Below are 18386 nucleotides of genomic sequence, written 5' to 3'. Positions count from 1 at the left end.
TGAAATGGTGAGAATGAGAGCTAAGGTGGGGCTGCTATTGCCAAACCGCCCACTCAAAAACAAATGGAAAAAATTGTTCACATACCTGAGGCATGACAGGTCTGCTTTGGTCAGCAGTCATTCTGGTGATTGCAATACCAATACCCTCAATCAAAGCGAGAAGACTTCCACCAACTACGGCAGAGACAGTTGCTGCCTTTGCACCACCGCGAGCTGCCAGAACACCGCCAGTGATAGCACCAGACAAGATTGAGTTCCATGGATCTTCCTTTTGTCTGACACCCTTGAGTGCACAGTCAAATGTGGAGAACAGACCACCCCAGACTGCGAAGTTACCACCCAACACAGGTGCGCGAGCTTTCATGGCAGTGACAGCTCCAATCATACGTTCGTGCTGTTGACGAGTTTCAAGACATGTTTAGACCATGGTGCTCGATGCAATATATCCTCACAACATTTGTATTCGAAAAACTTACCCTAGGAGAGTTCTTTGCTCCTTTAACAGAGTGCCAGATACCACCACCGACGGCACCCATGACGAAAGCACCACCCAAATCGTTCAAAATTACCCATGGGCTGGTAGTGATTTAAATATTGACTCGTTAGTATGATTTCCAAACGGTTGGACGCAATTATAAGGAGGTGGCATACCATGGATCTCTGGAATGGTCTTGTGCAGCGTGTGGCATGTTGTAATTCCTCTGGTAATTTGGCTCTAAAGGAAAGCTCTCGAAATAATTTTTTTTTGGGATTGTTTTTTTCGTTGCCTTCGGGTGACTGGCTTTAAATTCTTCAAGCTTCTCAATGCTTCCAAGTGCTAAACCGATCAAAAGTCTTTCAGAACACAAAGACCTTGGTCAGTTTTACTATGGGAGGTGGAAGTGAGCAATACAATTTGGTACCCGACTATTACAGCTACTATCATGAATAATTGGAGGTAAACGCCACCCCTGCCCTATTGTATGAAGCTAACAAATTTGTCGCTCACGATGAAAAATAAATAAATCTCCGACCACCAAGTTGTAAGCAAGCACTGAAATTTTGTAACGAGAGACTTCAGTGAGCCGGTTTCATTCAATTGTGTGGCCATATTGCACAATCGTCTTACTACAACTTTAAAGCTCAATTGCTCAAACTTAGTAAGACAAAACCGATTATCAACGTTATTTTATAAGCATAACTGTCAATGTTCGGACGATGGCAGACCATCGCCAGAAAGCCATGCCATATTCTCCTGACCACAAGACGCTGCGATATTATCGCTCGACGAAATTTTGTTACTGAAATACAATCCTGGCGCAAGATGCTTGATGACTGCCATAACCCAAATCAACTAGGAGTAGCTATCGATAAAATATTTCGTGAAGTGCCCAGGCCATCACAGCGCATGCTTGTGCAAATCTTACAAGCATGTTCTCGTGTCGCTGGCCAAACAACGACTGCAGAGTACTTGACAGAGGAGCACCAAGTAAAACCGAATTCAAGCCCATTAGACGCATATATCCTGTCACTCGATCAACGACCGGGGGCTGAAACGTACGATAGATCCACAATCATTCAATTAGCGCAGAACAAGATAATCGCTCAAGTACCGAGTGAAAGAATCAAGGCACCAGCCTACGCCGCCTACCTCTCTCTTCTAGCTAACTGGGGCGATCTGCCAACCACTCTTTCAGCTTTCAATCAAGCTAAAAAGGTAGGAATCCTACCTGACCTGGACATGTACAAAGCGGTCATCACAGCGTGTGCGAAAACCGGTGACCATGACACGGCTTACAAAATCATTGATGAAGCGGCCATGGCAGCACTCAAGGTGATGAAGACAGGCTACTGGCTACAAATTGCTCTCAGGCTGACCATCGGCGCTGAAATTGGAAAATATACTGCCATAGGATTAATGGGGCTTGTGCCAAATATTGGGACCAGCATCCCAGCTGGAGTTGGCTTAACAATAGGTGTCGTCATTGGTGCTAGACTTGCAGTAGGCACGGCGCTGCGAGAGGCCACCATCTTCTTGCCGAAGAAGACATTCCTCCAGCAAAACATCGCGGAAAAAGGTGCCCATAGAGACCAACAAGTGGATCATCGAGCAGAGAGCACCAAATCGATATTTGGATCACTTAGAGATGTTATACCGAAATCCGACAAAGATGTACGCGTGGAGCTGAATACTTATATGGTGAACGAATTCAGAAGAATGGATGGTGGTGGATAATCGAAGCGGTGAAGTACCTAGAATAATCGATCATGCCACATTGAAGTTTTAACTTCAACAAAATGCATATATACTTTTAGCACTGAGGTTGTGTGGAAGTAGCCTGTATATTACTGTAATATATATAAAATGAAGTGGAGAAGTCTTAAGTTGCAAAAAATTACCAAGGGAAATATTAATTGAAGTTTGGCAGCGTGGCCTGAAATTCGGTGTTTGCTGTCCACCTGCATATTGGGACCAATGAACTCATTCAGGTCAGTGATGACTCCATGCTACCACTGCTCGGAAACCATCGTATATTCACTTCATTCCTTTCAGTTCTAATCCAAATGTGAGGAACGGCAATCAAGCTAGATTGCTAGAGGACGAAGCCGACCTCGAGTATATGAAAGGCAATCTTCAGAAGATGGAAGATTTGACTAAGCGCATGGTACTGACTATCAAAGTTTTTACACCGCGTTAACAAAATAAGAAGCATTAACTTAATCTTATTGTAGACCGGGATGTTGGACTCATTCGACGGACGGCTTATGAAACTAGAAGCGTCTATTTTACCTATCCATCGATCAACTCAGAACCTCACTCATTTGGCCGATAGTATGTGTAAATCAAGTTTTCTGTTGCATATCGGACCTCGTGCTGATGATTATGATTACACCTGTAGACATAGAAGCGACATTGAAGTCCACAGATTCCATCGTGAAGTGCATGGATCTTCCTAGCAAAGAGGAAGCATTGATCTTGAAAGGGTGAGAATATTGCCATGCGAAGCATCACATAGTCATCATCCATGCTTAACTGTTTCCCTGATAACAGGCCCGACGAGAACAACACGCTTCCGTATCTTCAATCATTAGCCAGACTGAAAGATGCGCTTGAGATTTTGGTAAATTCCAAGCTGAGAGCAACTGATCGAGTTATAAATCATATGGTAAGTGTGCCAAGCGTACACTAGGGTGTTACGGAAGGAGGTTAACAAAGTATTTCTAGAAACAATTGTTGAAAGCAGGAATGTTGCACATGGAAACGCTATTCAGAAAATGGCTATCGACATCCAGTATACCCATAGACGCGAAAATGTTGGACTCAGGTGGGTGCGATGACTGCCTACCTTCTTTACGTTAGCTTGATTTAATGACAGAGATAATTGGTTACCAAAAGGCGAACCCCCTGCGATGGACAGTGCCAACGTTAAGCGGCTGTCACAGTTATCAACTTACCTTTCGTCGTCGGAAACCGAGCTTGGCTATGTCGTAGATTTTACAAAGCCGTATATAGAAATTCGATCCACTTACCTCTCCAAGTCAATGCATGCATTATCGCAAACTGCAGCGTCGGCCGATAGACAGCATAGCGGTGTCTATGATAGGGGTACCGCCGAGTTCTTAAAATATATGACATGCCTAACCAAGATGTTTTCGGTAAGTAAAATGGAACCATACACCAGGCAAACTGTCAAAAAACTAATATTTGCCTGTCGGAAAATAGTTCGAGCATGATTTGGCTACTAGTCTACTAGCCAACCCAGTACAACGAACCACCGCTTTGAAAGGCGCCCTGGCGCCGGCGCTTACCGATTTTATCACTGCTGGTAGAGCGATCAATGCTCAAGTCAAACGAAGTTCATATCAAGATGTATTCATCATATTTGATATACTGGAGAGGTTTGAAAATGAATGCTTTTCGACATTGGACAAAATTATGCCACGAAAAGAAATGGATACCATATTGGAACTGATGACAGCTTTCCGAGGTACAGCTCTTAGAAGCATATATGAGTTCATGGAAGATGTCAAAGGCCGCAAGGATGCAGCAAATCCCAACCTTAGCAATGACGGTACTGTTCATGAGCTCACCAGTAATGTACGTGTATCTGTATGGGATTTGAACGGCGTAGAAGTACAAGCTAATACGGTTTATACAGACCCTGAGCCATCTGAAACGTCTATGGGCATGGCACGATATTGTGGAACCGATTCTAACAATACTGGGTAAGGAAGGCTGGAATAATCCAGTCTCAAGTGTTGCTGAGCAGCAACCGCTCTCCTTAAAGCCAAACGCCGACGGACGCGTTCTGTTGAAAAACTTATTTGTAGAGGCCGTCGATCAACTCAATACCACACTACAAAACAAATCCAAGGCATACCGAAAACCAGCTCTTGCCATCATATTCTTGCTCAATAACTTTAACCACGTACTGCGGCAAATTAGATCGCCACCGCTCAATGCTGTGTTCGATGAAGGACGAGAAGCGCGGTATGGCAAAATGGTTCGACGACAGATGGACGCTTATCAGGAAACCTGGAAGCCTTGTATTGAGAATTTGATGGACGTCACATATGTACGAGGTGGGGCCATTCGACAGTCGCTCGGAAACAATGAAAGGCAACAGATCAAAGACAAGTTTAGGGTAAGCATAAATGGTATGAGGTGACTATCAGCAGTATGACTTCTTTCCTCACCCTCCATTTGCTTTCAAAGAACTTCAACCTAGCATTTGAGGAGACATTGCGAACACAGAAAACTTACGCTATCCCTGATAGCGAACTTCGCCATGCTATCATTAAGGACATTAAAAACGTCCTTCTTCCCATGTATAGTCGATTTGTCGAGAAGTATGTATCTACACTGCAGCTGTCCATCGTGTTTGTCGTTGTCTAATCGTTTCCTTCACTATAGATATCAAACAACCGATTTTGCTAAAAACCCATCCAAATATATTCGCTGGGACAAGGATCAGCTTGATAGAATGCTTAATCAGCTCTTTGAGCCAACCGCTTGATGATGTTGTCGGGAATAGATTTGTTAATAGTTATTTGCGGTGAAAACAAGCATTGCAAGCAAGCAAGCTTTACAATATAGCAGATGCCAAAAGAAATAAAAAAAACTGATTATGCAAACTAATGAAACCCTATTGACTACAGCTCAAACCTTAGTCCTTTCATATCGTCAGAGTGATGCTACTCATTAATGCGAGTTTTAGCGTGGAGACTGCGTGATGGAAGGGGGAGGGTTTGTAACAGCTCCGAAACAATAAATTTACCAGTTCGACAAAAGCGTCGCGAACAAAACTTCGACTTGCAATGGATCAAGAAACAGCCAACGTCTTATTCGACAAAGGCGCCATTTTATTATTTCTTGATCCCCCGGAAAACTTGGAATTCGGCATTGACTACAATGCTTGGTCGACTGGTCCACTGTTTAAAGGCGTGAAACTCATTCCACCGGGACTCCATTTTGTGTTTTACAGGTACGTTCGGCGATCTTTGTAGTTCATTTCAAAATAATACGTTTCCACCCTTGGCTAACCAAAGCCATGATAGCTCAACAAGTAAAGAAGGTATTCCCGGTATGCGAACTGGGTTTTTCCGATTTTTCGAAGCTGGAGAGGTATTGTTAAATGAGTCTTATACATGACACCATTGAGGGTTTCCAGTCTATTCTAACTGTGAGGCATATTTCACACAAAAAGGTCCTGGTCAGAAAATGGAGCAACGAAACGGAAGATCTATTGGATGAGAGCGAAATGGATACAGAGCAAGCCGAAAGATATAAGGGTGGTATGTGCATTTCTGCTCTGTAATACTTTTGTTCATATACTCATTAGCCTCAGATATCAAATCATTCGATAATAACCTGGGTCCTTATCCTTTGGCACCGCCCACTAATTGGCAACGATGGATGGCGCTCACCAACTATATCACCAAATCACTGCTACATCGAATATTTCCAAACAATGGCATAATCTCACACCTGCCTTCTCGAAACAATGACTCGTTGCCCAGCTTGCTGGAAGAAATGGATAGAAGAATGGGAAGGGAGGTGGTTGAAAAGGAGGAAGGTGTAGAGTTTACAGCATTTGATCCACGGCAATCTTTCCCACCCGGTGCCTCGGGCTCGGAAATAACAAAGTGGAGTATGGACAAAACCTGGCTGACAAAGGAATTGCTACGAGAAGTATACAATTCAGGTAATGCCTAGAGCATATTCCAACTCAACGCAGATGTAGTGTGCCTAACCATGTATATCTATTCATATATGGAAAAAAGATTATCATAATCTTCTCGGAGAACTTCAGCTAGCATTTGTCGCCACATTGCTGGGCCAAAACTTCACATCTTTCAATCAATGGAAGAAGATTGTTCAGCTACTTTGCTCTTGCCAGGAATTAGTGGATGAATCACCACAGCTCTTTAGCGACTTTTTGGGTAAACATTTCGTCCAAGGTTTATGTTGTTTGTTACGCTCTCATTTAACACCGTTACTATGTTGCATTACAGATGTACTCACCAAGCAGATGAATGAATGTCCTCAAGATTTTTTCTATGATATACTATCGGAAAACCACTTTTTATCACAACAGTTGAAGGTAGGCGAATCAAGGAGTTTAAATGAGATTAAGGAGTTATTCAGACTGATGGCTTTAACTATTTCAACCATGTTAGACATTTTCACGTAACATCCCAGGATCGAACGAGAAACTACGACAAAAATTTGTGGCATTCCATCAGAAGCTGCAGGAGAAATTTCATTGGGAAATACCCGGTCTACCAGCTTCTTTGAAAGACCACCGCCGTAGGAGTAGCGACAGAGAAATTCATGATGATAGCGAGGATGATGAAGACGAAGAAGGCGAATTTGCGCCAACGATTGTAGAGTTGTAAATAGTGCACATATTCAGCAGCAACAAAAAAAAAGACAGGGCAGAAAAATAGGTAGTTTCTTTACATACGGAATACAGCGTAGTGACAGTGAGGGTCTCACTTAGTTAATTGACAAAGCAACCGCATTTTGCCTTGGCCACTGGTTCATTTCATATAGCCACGCCTAAGGCCAATTGATGATGTGCGGGAGATTTTTTTTTCTATCAGCCCTTTGCATCACTTGCTATCAGTGTTTCTTTTACCATCTTCGTCATAGACTTTATTTCATTCCACAATATCATTGTGACTTGTTCCCGACGACGCACAATTAGAAGCAGATATTGCAGTAGTAACAACAATGGCGGAATTCAGAAACAGTTTGCTTCAGGATAGTACATCTACTTTGCAGGTAAAATACTTATTATTTATCGGTACTATCGGAAACAAAACTTAATCTGCGCTATGGTTCACAGCATACTCCCAACGACATCAATAGCACACTTCTTAAACAAGACTTACATATCGAAAGCGCTGAAAGACCATTATCAGAATGTGTGGAGTCCAATGTGATCTTACCAAAAGCGGAGGCTATGCAAGCAATTCTTGCTTTTGAACATCGGGAAGCGTTGGCGAGCACAAAAAGCACCAGCAGCAGCATTTTGGAAGATCTCCTAGATATCCCGGATACAACCAAAGCTCAACGTAAAGTGGACGAGCAAGCCAATACTGGCTCTCATCTTATACGGAGATCACCCAGTGCTTCGTTATTGCGTAGCATCATCAGCAACGATCACTCAGGGACCAAGAAAGACTTTGCCAAGTTGTTCCAAAAATCCAAAGTATCTCCTGCACAATCAAGACGTTTCATCTTCCAAGATATAAAAGTTAAAGACAGGCGTCGTTCTAGTGAATTAAACAGCATAGAAAAGGACAAGGGCGACAGCGATATAGATGGAAGCGACAAGGGCGACCAAGACGAAAGCATCGAAGGCGTCGTGAACAATGAAAATATCCCTTCGGATGTAACCCCAGTAAGTGTTGTAGAGGACATCACAGAAGACGCTGGTATCCCGGTGCCAGCCTTAATGGACTCCTTGAAAATGGTTTCGGGCCATGTCTCGATGGATGCACTAGATGAATGGACAGATCCGAGGTTTTGGGAAGACAATGTCTTAGTTGAAAAGCTGAATGAGAACATTTACGAAAAAGAGTTCTACGATGAAGGTAAGCATTCGTGTTGATTAGAAGCAATAGAATAGTCGGTGGACCACATTTGACATTTGCGGGTCATGCAGAGCATGTCATTTATGTAGGCAAAGATAAAATGCTAGGACCGCTCTGTATTGCTATAAAGGAGGAATGTCTGACTACATATTGCGTAGCCATTGTTCATGGACAATTCGTAAGTACTTTTATTTTGCATAATTGCCAATACTTGCCACTAAACGGAACCGACAGTTATCTGCCCATATCAAACTGCGCCAAGAGGACTTTGCTGATCTATTAGGTGAAGGAGAAGTGGAGGATTCCAAGAACAGTCAAAATGTCAAAATCGTATCGCTGCTTGCCGTCTTAAAAGCATACACTGCATTTTTAGAGACGAATTATCCCGACATACACGGTCTTGTCGGACAGGACAATCAACAGGACGAGAATGTCGAAAACACAGAAAAATCCGAAGGCAAAGTCTTGTCATTGGGATCCACTCATCGATTGAGAAAGCTTGCAGACTCTGGTCTATCCTGCTTCCGTAGCAAACAGCATCAGAGCAACGTTGACGGTATTTGTGACGCTTTTCGAAGATTGGACTTGGCTATGGTATGTACAGCAATTCATGTAATAGGTGGACTCAAATGCAGTTGTAACGGTTTTTTGGTTATCCATACAGGTCCGTAGGGCTCATTTCATTGATGTTCCTGTTAAAGAAGGCGAGCACGAAAAAGGTATGTCTAATATGTATAGAGATGAGAGTTGACGACATATTCTCAATCTCCAGCAGTTCTGTCTATTTTAGCCAATATCTTGGATGTCAAAAAGGATGGAAAAGAGCATTCCGATGGATTTGAGCATGATACACAAGCGGCTCTTACCAAGTATGCGGATAAAATTGTAAGTATACTGTTTGGAATTGCTTAAAAAAGGTAATGTGTCGGCGGCTAATGTTGCCAAACTTGCCCGCTGATAGGACCTTGAGAAGAGATCATGGGTAATCCAAGAACTTGTAGAGTCAGAAAAGAAATATCTGAAAAGCCTTAGCCAATTGGAGGAGGTAACCTCTTGACGATATAAAGGAAGAGAGCCTATTGTATCTTTTTAACATGAATTTTTAGATCTCTCGAAGCATTCAGCAGGAGATCCTTGAGACTAAGGCACTACAAACCGTCCGCTTCGAGGTCAACGTTATATTCGGCAACATCGCAGAAATTTACCAAAGGCATGCTACTCTAGCTGATTGCATGAAAAGCCGAGAAAGCGAGATTGAGATGTGCTTAGGACAAATCTTAAAAGAAAATGTAAGTGGTCCTGGTCCGAGTATCCGAACTTTGCATTCCACATAAACTGAAAGAAAAACATTCTTTGGTAGTTCGAGAACTTTTCCAAGCCATATTATCTTTACCTTAGCAATAGAAGCAAAGCCATCGAAACTCACCAAAAGCTAATGTCTAAAAGTAACAAGTACAAGAAACTGATCATGGTACGTTCTAGTCTAGCGTGAGTGGTCATCCTGAAGTAAATTTCTATCGCGCTAACTCTCGTGGTAGACTTTAGAGAGCCTCCATGGAACAGCTACAGAGAAGATCTCCATCTCCAGCCTTCTCATAGAACCCGTTCAACGCATTCCAAGATACACACTTTTAATAGATGGTATGGCATTAGTACTGTTTGTAATGGAGTTTCAAAGTATGCATTAACCGATCACCGATTGCATTTCCATATAGAGATCCTCAAACTTACTGCTGAAGACCATGATGACCGGGAGCATTTGTACTCCGCAAAGGATGTGGCGAACCAAATCGCCAGTGTGCATGAAGGACAAGAAGAGATAACAGCTCGCGTGATTAATAATCTCATCACCAGCGTCAAAAACTGCCCTGTACGTTTGATTGTGACCGGTTAAGAGGTGGGCCGACGACACGGGTTTAGCAACTTGTTACTCAATATGCACTTTTTCTTTTAGCCTACGTTGCTGAAAACCAATCGACGGCTAATATCCCACATTGATGCTGATGAGATCGACATCCTGAATGGAAAGGTTCTGAGATTTGTGACGCTCATTCTGTTTAACGATATCTTGGTGGTTGTCAAGCGTGTTTCCCAGAGTGCAAGTGGTAAAACTATTCTCCCAATTGAACAAACAGGTGGTGGACATGATGACCTCTCCGCCAAGTACAGCCACAGTAACACGATTTTTCCGGATATGGTCGCCACCCGAAATTTATCAGGTCATAGTCATCGTACAGACTTCAAGTTCAAGAGTTGCGTTTCATTGACCAGTGTTGATATCTCCATTCCTAAAAGAAGTGCTGGTACGGTTAACCGAGTTTTTTTGTTTTTTGTTTTTTTGTTTACAGACAAGTTGACTCATGGCAATGACTTTTTGCAGAGGATCCAGAACGCCTCGATGATATAATCTACATTCGCGTCTCCGACAACGCCATGGATGATCAAGAGTATTTCTCTTCCGGGCGTCTGAGGCAATACGTTCTAGGCAATAACAGCCACGGTGGCCCATCTTTTGTGCGGCTGGTGAACGAGCAAAGAGCTTCAACTAGTGTTTCTGGAGAAGGTTTGTTCGCTGAGAGCTTATACTAAATCATTTTTGGCAATATGAAATAACTTTAAAAACTCCTACCACGTTCACAGATCAATCTTTCATTTTGAAAAAGCATGTCGGAGCCAGCGACGTGTTTTTCTGCATAAGGCCCCAACAAGGTTACAACTTGTGTACGACAAAGGTAAAATAAGAAACGTTTTAATAAATGCCCAGTGGAATGCTAATCATAAAAATAGAATTCCATGGCTTTGTGCTTCGAAAGTCCAGATGACGACAGTTCCTCTCTAGTGTCAAACCCCACAATACTAGGCAAAGATGGAGGCTTGTTAATCGTTCAAAAACATGATAACAATGTATATAGGTATACCCATAATGAGATTGTTCATTGTTCATTTCCCCCCAGCCATTCACTATTTGTGTGTGATTTCCATAGATCAACCCTTTGCACCTCCCTGCCCATGTCCGAAATGAACTCTCAGAAGACAGTGGCGACATACCAGCTGACGGAGTTGTTGAACAGGAGTAGTCCCCAATACCAACGAACACAGTTTTCAGCGCTGATGATGAAACAACGTAAGCTTTCTGTATTTGTCCCTGAATTGCCATTTATGCACGCACCGACGTTTGCCAATTATAGTAATGTTCATGGATACCGCTTTGCAAAGCTACGAACGACGGAAGAAGTGTGGACAGGACAATAGAGACCTGCTAGAACTGCTCATTAAGCGCTTTGACTCCAAGTTACAAAGGTCTATTCCAACCTCTTTACTATGGAGTCAATCACGGTCGTCCAATCACGCAGCCATGGCGCCACCACCACCGCGGCCTTCGACCATGTTGCAAGCTCAGGATGTCGAAGTTGAGAGCGCAGTAACAATGGTCTCTAGCGTTCAAATCAGGAGAACACAGCCACTAGTCACACAGTTAACCCATGTTTGGGACGTTGTGTCCATATATGAACTCACTCCGCCATCCCCTTTCCAAAAGCGACAGTCTGTAAAGCCCTCCATGCCTCGAGCTGACTCTAATATAAACACAGACTGGAACAAAATTCGAGTCTCCAACGAATCAAATATCAGCTTGGCGTCACAAATGAGCTCTATGTCCATCCGAAGCCGTATATCCACTCGAAATTACAGCATGTCTATGAATCTTAAGAAAACCAGGTCGAGGCAGGGTGCTGAACGATGAAACATTCACATTTGAATAAAGTATTGGAGTTGCACGCACCCACAGGATTTTTTGTTTAAAAACACGTTACGCCGAGTAACGGGTGACAAGAACCACTGGGTTGGATTTTTACAGTTGTGAAATTCCAGTCTTTGTGAAATCAAAGAAGAGGAGTAAAGAAGGTTTTTTTTGTCTTTAGCAAAACGAGTGCTTGCGGTTCATACGCTGGGTGTCTAAATTCAGTAGTGTATTCCGCCGTATTGGGTCGCACTGTGGATTAACCGTTGACGCCCAGCAGTTCCCTCATCGGGTGGCGGCAATACTCGGCTAGAGAGGAAAAGGGAAATAGATTTAAGCCACATGCCCTGGCCTTTCACTTTACACTGCCCTCTCTTTCTTTCATGGCAGACCCTTTTTTTTCGCATGAAAGATTAGGCATTGATTCACATACTAGTTACTCTGTACCGTCTGATGAGCGATTACTGAAACCAGCATCTCCTTACAACCACTATCGAGAGCCATGCAAAGAAGAAAGCTTGAATCATTATTCGCCCTACGACACTAAAATGGAAGCAAAACCACCGCCTAAGCAGCAACCAAAGCCTGCAAAGCTTTTTGGTGGCCAAAAACCTAGAACACAAATTACAAGACAAAGTGCTGGTCATACTTGTGACAGGTTCGATCACTTCATTCATGTCAATTTTTTTTTTATGTGCAAGCAAAGACTAAATTGATACATCCACAGATGTCGAGAAAAGAGAGTACGATGCGGTAGAGAAAAGCCATCCTGTCAGAGATGTGTATCCAAAGGTGCCATCTGCCATTATTCCGAAAGAATGCGAATGTACGATAGAGACAAGGCAGAAGCTCGTATAACCAAACTTCACCGTGAAATCGCTCAAGTCAAATACTGGTTGGATGCCATGGAACCCCATGTGCATAAGCACGATGAAAACAATACTGTAGATAATAATCATTCTCTGAGCTCGTCTATGTTGAGCATGCAGGTTAGAATTGGTCAACTGCGCCTACGTTTCGCGTCCCCATGTCTAAACCATTGCAATCTCATTAGGAGCTAGTCAACCTTGCTGGATGGACGCTTGTAGAGAGAGAAGATGGTGTAATGACTTTAAACACCAACATTAGGTTGCTGGACGATTTAAGAGCCACTTTATTGAAATTACTAGGAGCCATGTACGGGAGAGCTGGACTTCCTTTACGACCTGGTCCTGGAAAACCCGATATCTCGCAATTTCAAACACCGTTTAACTATGCTACTAACCGTCAAGCCGCATATCAAAACATGATCGTATTTGAAAAATTGAATCGATACCAAGACAACAGTCATTCGTACCAGACCATGCAATTCGAGACGCCCATTATCATCAATGAAGTAGCGCTCGAGGAAGCCGTCGTCAAATATGCCGATTGTGGATTTCCGGTGTTCGTCACACCTACAAGATGGCCAGACCGCTATCCGTTCTGCACCTCAGAATTCAGCCAAAGTACCCATGCAACCATATACTGTACCACCAATATTCATGGGTCTAGGTTCCATCGACATAGGGATGTAGAAGTGGAACAGCTTGTCGATCTGGCCTTTCCCATCGTGCATGACACTGACCTTGGAAACTTAAGTGTGGAGCTAATATGGAAATTATTCTATCAGGTTACCTATGATCTAGACTACGGTTCCATCGAAAAGGCATATCTCAATATCGGCATTATGGTGCGCGCCTGCTTTGCTCTGGATCTACATGTACCAGCTGGATATAGTGAATGCAAGGATAATTTTGCCATAGAACAGGCCAAAAGACTGTTTTGGTGTACCTGGCTATTTGACTCTCTGGTTCCACAATTCTTCGGCCTTTCTGCTCTTATGAACCCCGAAGACATCAAAGTTGACCTGCCTTGCATCATTGAAGGAATGAACCATTACGAAATTGAAAGAACAGAGTACGTTCGTTATATGATCAAGGCAAGGATGATCAGCCGGCAAATCTATCAGGCTAAAGCAACCTTAAGCAGCCAGGAGGAGGCACACGTTATGCCTAAAGTGACAAGCCTAGAACAAGTTCTAAGAACCTTCCACGACGGCCTGCCCGCTTGGATTAAACAAGAAGAGACCGGCTCTCCTATAGCCGAGACCACCTGGAGAAGGCGAATTCGCTTTTGCACCCTCATTGAAAATTGTACAAACTGGATCTCTCTTTATCGACAGTTTTTACCTCCCATGGGAGAATTGCGCAACTTGACCCATTTGGAAAAATTGGCACTCAGCCGGTGTACTGAATCAGCCAACACTTTACAAACACTCTTTATAGCTTGGCTTGCTCCCACCTTTCAAGAAACGGACTGCATGTTTCGACCCTACTTGTATCATTATATGGCCACTATCGATACCTATAAGGTAAGCTAACACATAGCATGGTGTTTCCTCCATCCATCACATACTCATAACAGTTGTTGCTTTTTAAAATCCACAGTATCTAGCTATTTCGCCATATATTGGTCATCAACACCAACACTTCGCCCGACAGTCTTTAGTATGCCTATTAGATCTCTACCGACAAACTCCATTATACCTAGCTCGCAAACGGAGCAAGTTGGAAGAGGACCTGGTCAAATTTTTGAACAGCATTTCCGTTTTTACCACAGTATAATTATAACTAGGCTGAGCCAGTGAAAACTTACCAATTATGTACATGATACCCCCCCTCGATTTGATATCCACCACCCACAGCATAGACGTAGATGAAAATCAGACATCAAAATGAATAAATAATAAAAAAAAAAAACCAAGTGCGGTATTGTATAAAGTAAAAAGTATTTCAATAATATACATGTAAAACTCCAAATGACAAGTTGATCAGGATACCAGCAATGATTCCTAAAGCGCACACAGAGTAGCATTAGGTACGCTTACACACTATTAAACCTAACAACTTTTCATTTCCCTAAATAACTTACCCATTTGATGTCGTCTAGTGAATACAGACTCACGGAACCAAAATAAGCATATCAAGCCAAGGAAAAAACCCAGCATTAATCCCCACACCATTTCCTTGTACGTGCCAGTAAGGGCTGCCAAGCAACAATGGCATTGCTTAGTACAGATAATTGCATGTTGAAGCCGGAAAATTTTACTCACTTCCGTCTGGCAAAGTCTCACCAGTATTCTCCATCCATTGCTCTTCAAGATTTCGAGTTTGTTCCGTGTTTTCTAAAGATGATGGTAGATACATTAGATTAATGCTGAGAAATGATGATTCATGCTACCGGCTGGCTTTTTCTTCATCGTTCAATTCATTCATACATCCAAGATACGAACCTCCATCAAACGTCGTCCCATGCAAATGATGGAATTGCATCCGAATATTACGGATATCTTCTTCCGTGAAGCCGGCTTCTCGTAACCGGTCGAATCCCATCAGTGGCGTTATTTGCGGCTGTGACTGGAGGAACGAGCGAGTGCAAAGGTTATGAACATATCCACTTCACTGAGCATAAGTGATCATCTCTTACATTTTTGGATTCTACATTTTCATCTTCTGGTCGATAGTCAGATACTGAGCAGTGGATATATATTGGTGGAGGCGGGGGTATCTTTGCTTTGGAGTTTTCTGCTCGCTGTATTTTTCCAATGTTGTAATTGCTGAGAGGTTGTGATGATTCCAAGATTCTTCCAGCATATATAAGTCGAATATTCTTATCAGATGTTCGTGGTGCCAGTTCTCTAATCTATATGAAAGCAGTGATGTTAGCCTCACACCGGTCTATGCTGGAAAAGTTACGACACCAGCTATATACCTTGTTTTTAACGGTGCTAACTGTATCGTGTGGCGATACAGTAAATACGAGATCCTGCTCGTTTGACCATCTTATGTGCAAGTCAATGGTTTCATAATAATCGTCTTCCATGTCTTGTGTGGAAGTGATGGTCCTCTGGCGGTCCCAGTAAGTGCTGGGTGGTTCAGGTCAGTGCTGTGACGGTGAAATGTCCAGCAGCAGGTGAAGAAAATTGGTAGGTTCAGTGTATTGAACGACCATTCTTTGATAAGCAATGATAAAATCCAACACTGATGGTTTCTTAAGTGTGGGTGGAGTCATTCAGTCAATGGCTTTAGACCTTTTTCTCTCTCACCAGCTCACGGACACATACATGTCAGTCAAGCGTAGTACGTCTGTATTCGGTCGCGGTTTCATCATTGACCAAATCCCGAAGGAAATTTTCTGGGTACTTTCAGCTGGACCTTTTGCTGTTATTTTTTTTTTTCCAACTTCGCTTTCATACAGATATATCTTTTTCACTCTCTGTGTCCCAATGCACTGTTCATTTTGAAGCAGTATTTCCACCACCCCTTTAATATGTCAACCTGGTCAAGGATTCGCTACAGAGAATTCGTCAAAGGAGTTGCATCAAAGCGCACCCGAAAGCAATTGCTTGCGCGTAGCCTTACACCCGGGTTCTTTGCTTACAACGTCAACACTACAGGATGCCACGAAGCTACGACCAATGCTCCAACTATATCAAACATCAAGACCGCCTTGGGCGCAATTCATGAATCCCTTGCCACTAAACAAGTAGAATCGGAGATCACTCGAGCATTCCACCTTAGTTTTCGACGAACTTTTCGGTCACCTCATACCGAAGCGGCCAAGCAATATTCATGCAGACGTAGCCAACTCCCCCTAGAAATGCGTTTGATGTCATATGCTCGGCTTTCAACTCTTGATAAGACCTTTCGTGTTGAACGTGTACCTATGATGGCGAGACGTCATCAACATTTACACCTATCAAAACGTTCCTACTCTCACATGCCACATTTACCACACCGACCGACAAAAGCAGAAGTACTGGCTCAAGCTCGTGGGTTCTTTGAAAGGATGCGAGTTCGTGTCAGATTTATTTTGATGCGATCCATGCGACCGTGGACCCTCAACGATATTGGTGCCGTGTTTTCGTGGGTGTTTCTTGGTCAAACCGTCTGGTTGCTTGTAGGCACAACAAGTTTTGTATCACTGATTCTGTGGACAGCGAATTCCTTACAATTCCAAGGTGAATATACTCATCCTACAACCTGTATATCTCATGACCGAGAACTAACTATGATATGTCTTTTTTTTTCCTTAGAGTGGATTGCCTATCGTATTGGCCAGTACCTGACATCTGCTACTGGCGCTACCGTCATATTCGATTCCGCGATTGTTCCAAATTGGAAAGAGGGCAAAATTACTTTCAAGAATGTACGCATTTCTCGTATGCCACAATCTGAGCGAGCAAAGTTTGAAAGAAGGACAAGTCTACAGGATGACAATGAATACAACTTACATACTTCAGCTGGTTCTCCCATCACTAGTGGTGCCTTAGAGAGTGTAACTTTGCTGACAGGAAGCTCTGGACCGGATTCTGATGATAATCCATTAGCTGGTGTTTATTTCGATGACGAAGAAAAGAACAACGAAGTTCTCAAGAAATGGATGTGGTTTGATTTGAGGATCGAAAGTATCCAAGTCACGTTGAATCTCGTTCGATGGCTGGATGGAAAAGGTCTTGTTCAGGATGCAGATGTGCAAGGAGTCCGTGGAGTTGTTGGTAAGTGTGCCTGCATGATACGTTCAAAAGCTGGCTTGATACCTGTCTAACTTATTGTCTATTTGCAAAAGATCGTCGGCATGTTAGATGGGATCCAAACGTTCCTTGGGATCCAGTTGCAGCTCGACAAAAGTATACACCAGGCGATTTCGAGTTAGAAAAACTGACCATAGATGACCTTTTGGTCACTGTCTACCAACCTTATGGCTTTAGACCATATCCTGTATCTATCTTTAGTGCCGAGCTAAACCGCTTCCGCAAACAATGGTAAGCAATAACTCCATACTTGTATGTAATGTTGCTTTCATTTTGCTAACCATTCTATAGGCTGTTCTATGATATCCTGTGTGCTACCAAGATTGTTGGTTCTTTCGACAAATGCTTGTTTAGCGTTCATACCCCACAGCTGGAAAAGAGTGTGTTGGAACAGTCTTCACATATTGACCAGACATCGAGATTCCGGAGCCACGACATCTACCACTACTACCCTAAACCCAATCCCAACGGTGTTGTTGTTGGCGATGAGAATGAAGGATTTGGTATCATCAACGAACTAGCGATGGAAGAACGTGGTTATAAAAGAATGGTGAGTCATCCACGTGAAGGAGGCTGAGAATATAGATTGAAGTATTAACGCATTCACTCAATTGTAGTCCCGTTTACGCATTGATGGCGTCAATACTGACCACATATTTCGACGTATTGAAGGGCCACCGGGATGGATCTCTTCTGGACAAGTGGACGTTTCTGCAGACATTTATATACCAACTGAAGCAACCACTGCGGACTCAACAGAATTACTACGAAAACTAGTCTATGAGATCGCTGACAAAATCGAGTTACCTCAGCCCGTTGTGCTAGGCACAGGAAACGGCGACGATGAAATCGTTATTGGTGCTCACAAATATGAAAACGAGCTTAAACCCAAGCCAACCACTGAACCACAGTTTATCATGGACATTGATTTTAGATTCAAAAATACCAAGG

At 43.0% G+C, this 18386-nt stretch overlaps 7 protein-coding genes across 7 annotated transcripts; 5 read left to right on the top strand and 2 right to left on the bottom strand.

Annotated features, from left to right (window-relative positions):
* Positions 1-1303: 1303 nt before the first annotated feature.
* K450DRAFT_196078 (uncharacterized protein) lies at positions 1304-2215 on the top strand (the record flags this gene model as incomplete). The annotated part of the gene is made up of 1 exon (XM_051584515.1): positions 1304-2215. The coding sequence occupies one exon, from the start codon at positions 1304-1306 to the stop codon at positions 2213-2215; it is 912 nt and encodes a 303-aa protein (XP_051448305.1).
* A 217-nt stretch (positions 2216-2432) lies between these two features.
* Positions 2433-5126, top strand: K450DRAFT_297099 (uncharacterized protein). Its single transcript, XM_051593657.1, has 11 exons — positions 2433-2469; positions 2534-2645; positions 2713-2812; positions 2880-2964; positions 3032-3146; positions 3206-3305; positions 3377-3636; positions 3704-4078; positions 4140-4625; positions 4697-4830; positions 4895-5126. Exons 1-11 carry the CDS (start codon positions 2456-2458, stop codon positions 4995-4997), a joined length of 1884 nt encoding a protein of 627 aa, XP_051448304.1. The 5' UTR covers positions 2433-2455; the 3' UTR covers positions 4998-5126.
* Positions 5127-5222: 96 nt separating this feature from the next.
* K450DRAFT_222945 (uncharacterized protein) lies at positions 5223-7164 on the top strand. The gene is made up of 7 exons (XM_051585982.1): positions 5223-5465; positions 5539-5605; positions 5688-5775; positions 5829-6185; positions 6265-6423; positions 6496-6584; positions 6661-7164. Exons 1-7 carry the CDS (start codon positions 5299-5301, stop codon positions 6877-6879), a joined length of 1146 nt encoding a protein of 381 aa, XP_051448303.1. The 5' UTR covers positions 5223-5298; the 3' UTR covers positions 6880-7164.
* On the bottom strand, positions 7100-7849 carry K450DRAFT_222943 (uncharacterized protein). The gene has a single exon (XM_051585981.1). It carries the CDS (start codon positions 7514-7516, stop codon positions 7319-7321), a length of 198 nt encoding a protein of 65 aa, XP_051448302.1. The 5' UTR covers positions 7517-7849; the 3' UTR covers positions 7100-7318.
* Positions 7850-8982: 1133 nt separating this feature from the next.
* K450DRAFT_222933 (uncharacterized protein) lies at positions 8983-11434 on the top strand. The gene is made up of 11 exons (XM_051585980.1): positions 8983-9371; positions 9443-9553; positions 9621-9723; positions 9798-9952; positions 10037-10187; positions 10302-10385; positions 10463-10645; positions 10723-10814; positions 10870-10994; positions 11067-11206; positions 11299-11434. The coding sequence occupies exons 1-11, from the start codon at positions 9315-9317 to the stop codon at positions 11343-11345; spliced, it is 1248 nt and encodes a 415-aa protein (XP_051448301.1). The 5' UTR covers positions 8983-9314; the 3' UTR covers positions 11346-11434.
* Positions 11435-12752: 1318 nt separating this feature from the next.
* K450DRAFT_222929 (uncharacterized protein) lies at positions 12753-14569 on the top strand. The gene has a single exon (XM_051585979.1). The coding sequence runs from the start codon at positions 12927-12929 to the stop codon at positions 14220-14222; it is 1296 nt and encodes a 431-aa protein (XP_051448300.1). The 5' UTR covers positions 12753-12926; the 3' UTR covers positions 14223-14569.
* Positions 14570-14634: 65 nt separating this feature from the next.
* Positions 14635-15724, bottom strand: K450DRAFT_268391 (uncharacterized protein; the record flags this gene model as incomplete). Its single annotated transcript, XM_051592876.1, has 6 exons — positions 14635-14693; positions 14774-14887; positions 14955-15026; positions 15135-15258; positions 15329-15544; positions 15614-15724. 6 exons carry the CDS (start codon positions 15722-15724, stop codon positions 14635-14637), a joined length of 696 nt encoding a protein of 231 aa, XP_051448299.1.
* Positions 15725-18386: the final 2662 nt, after the last annotated feature.

Source organism: Umbelopsis ramanniana (assembly GCF_025399195.1).
Source record: "Umbelopsis ramanniana AG unplaced genomic scaffold K450scaffold_5, whole genome shotgun sequence".
Taxonomy (NCBI): domain Eukaryota; kingdom Fungi; phylum Mucoromycota; class Umbelopsidomycetes; order Umbelopsidales; family Umbelopsidaceae; genus Umbelopsis; species Umbelopsis ramanniana.
Note: the sequence above shows the minus strand (reverse complement) of the source record. Positions and strands in the feature narration are given on the sequence as shown.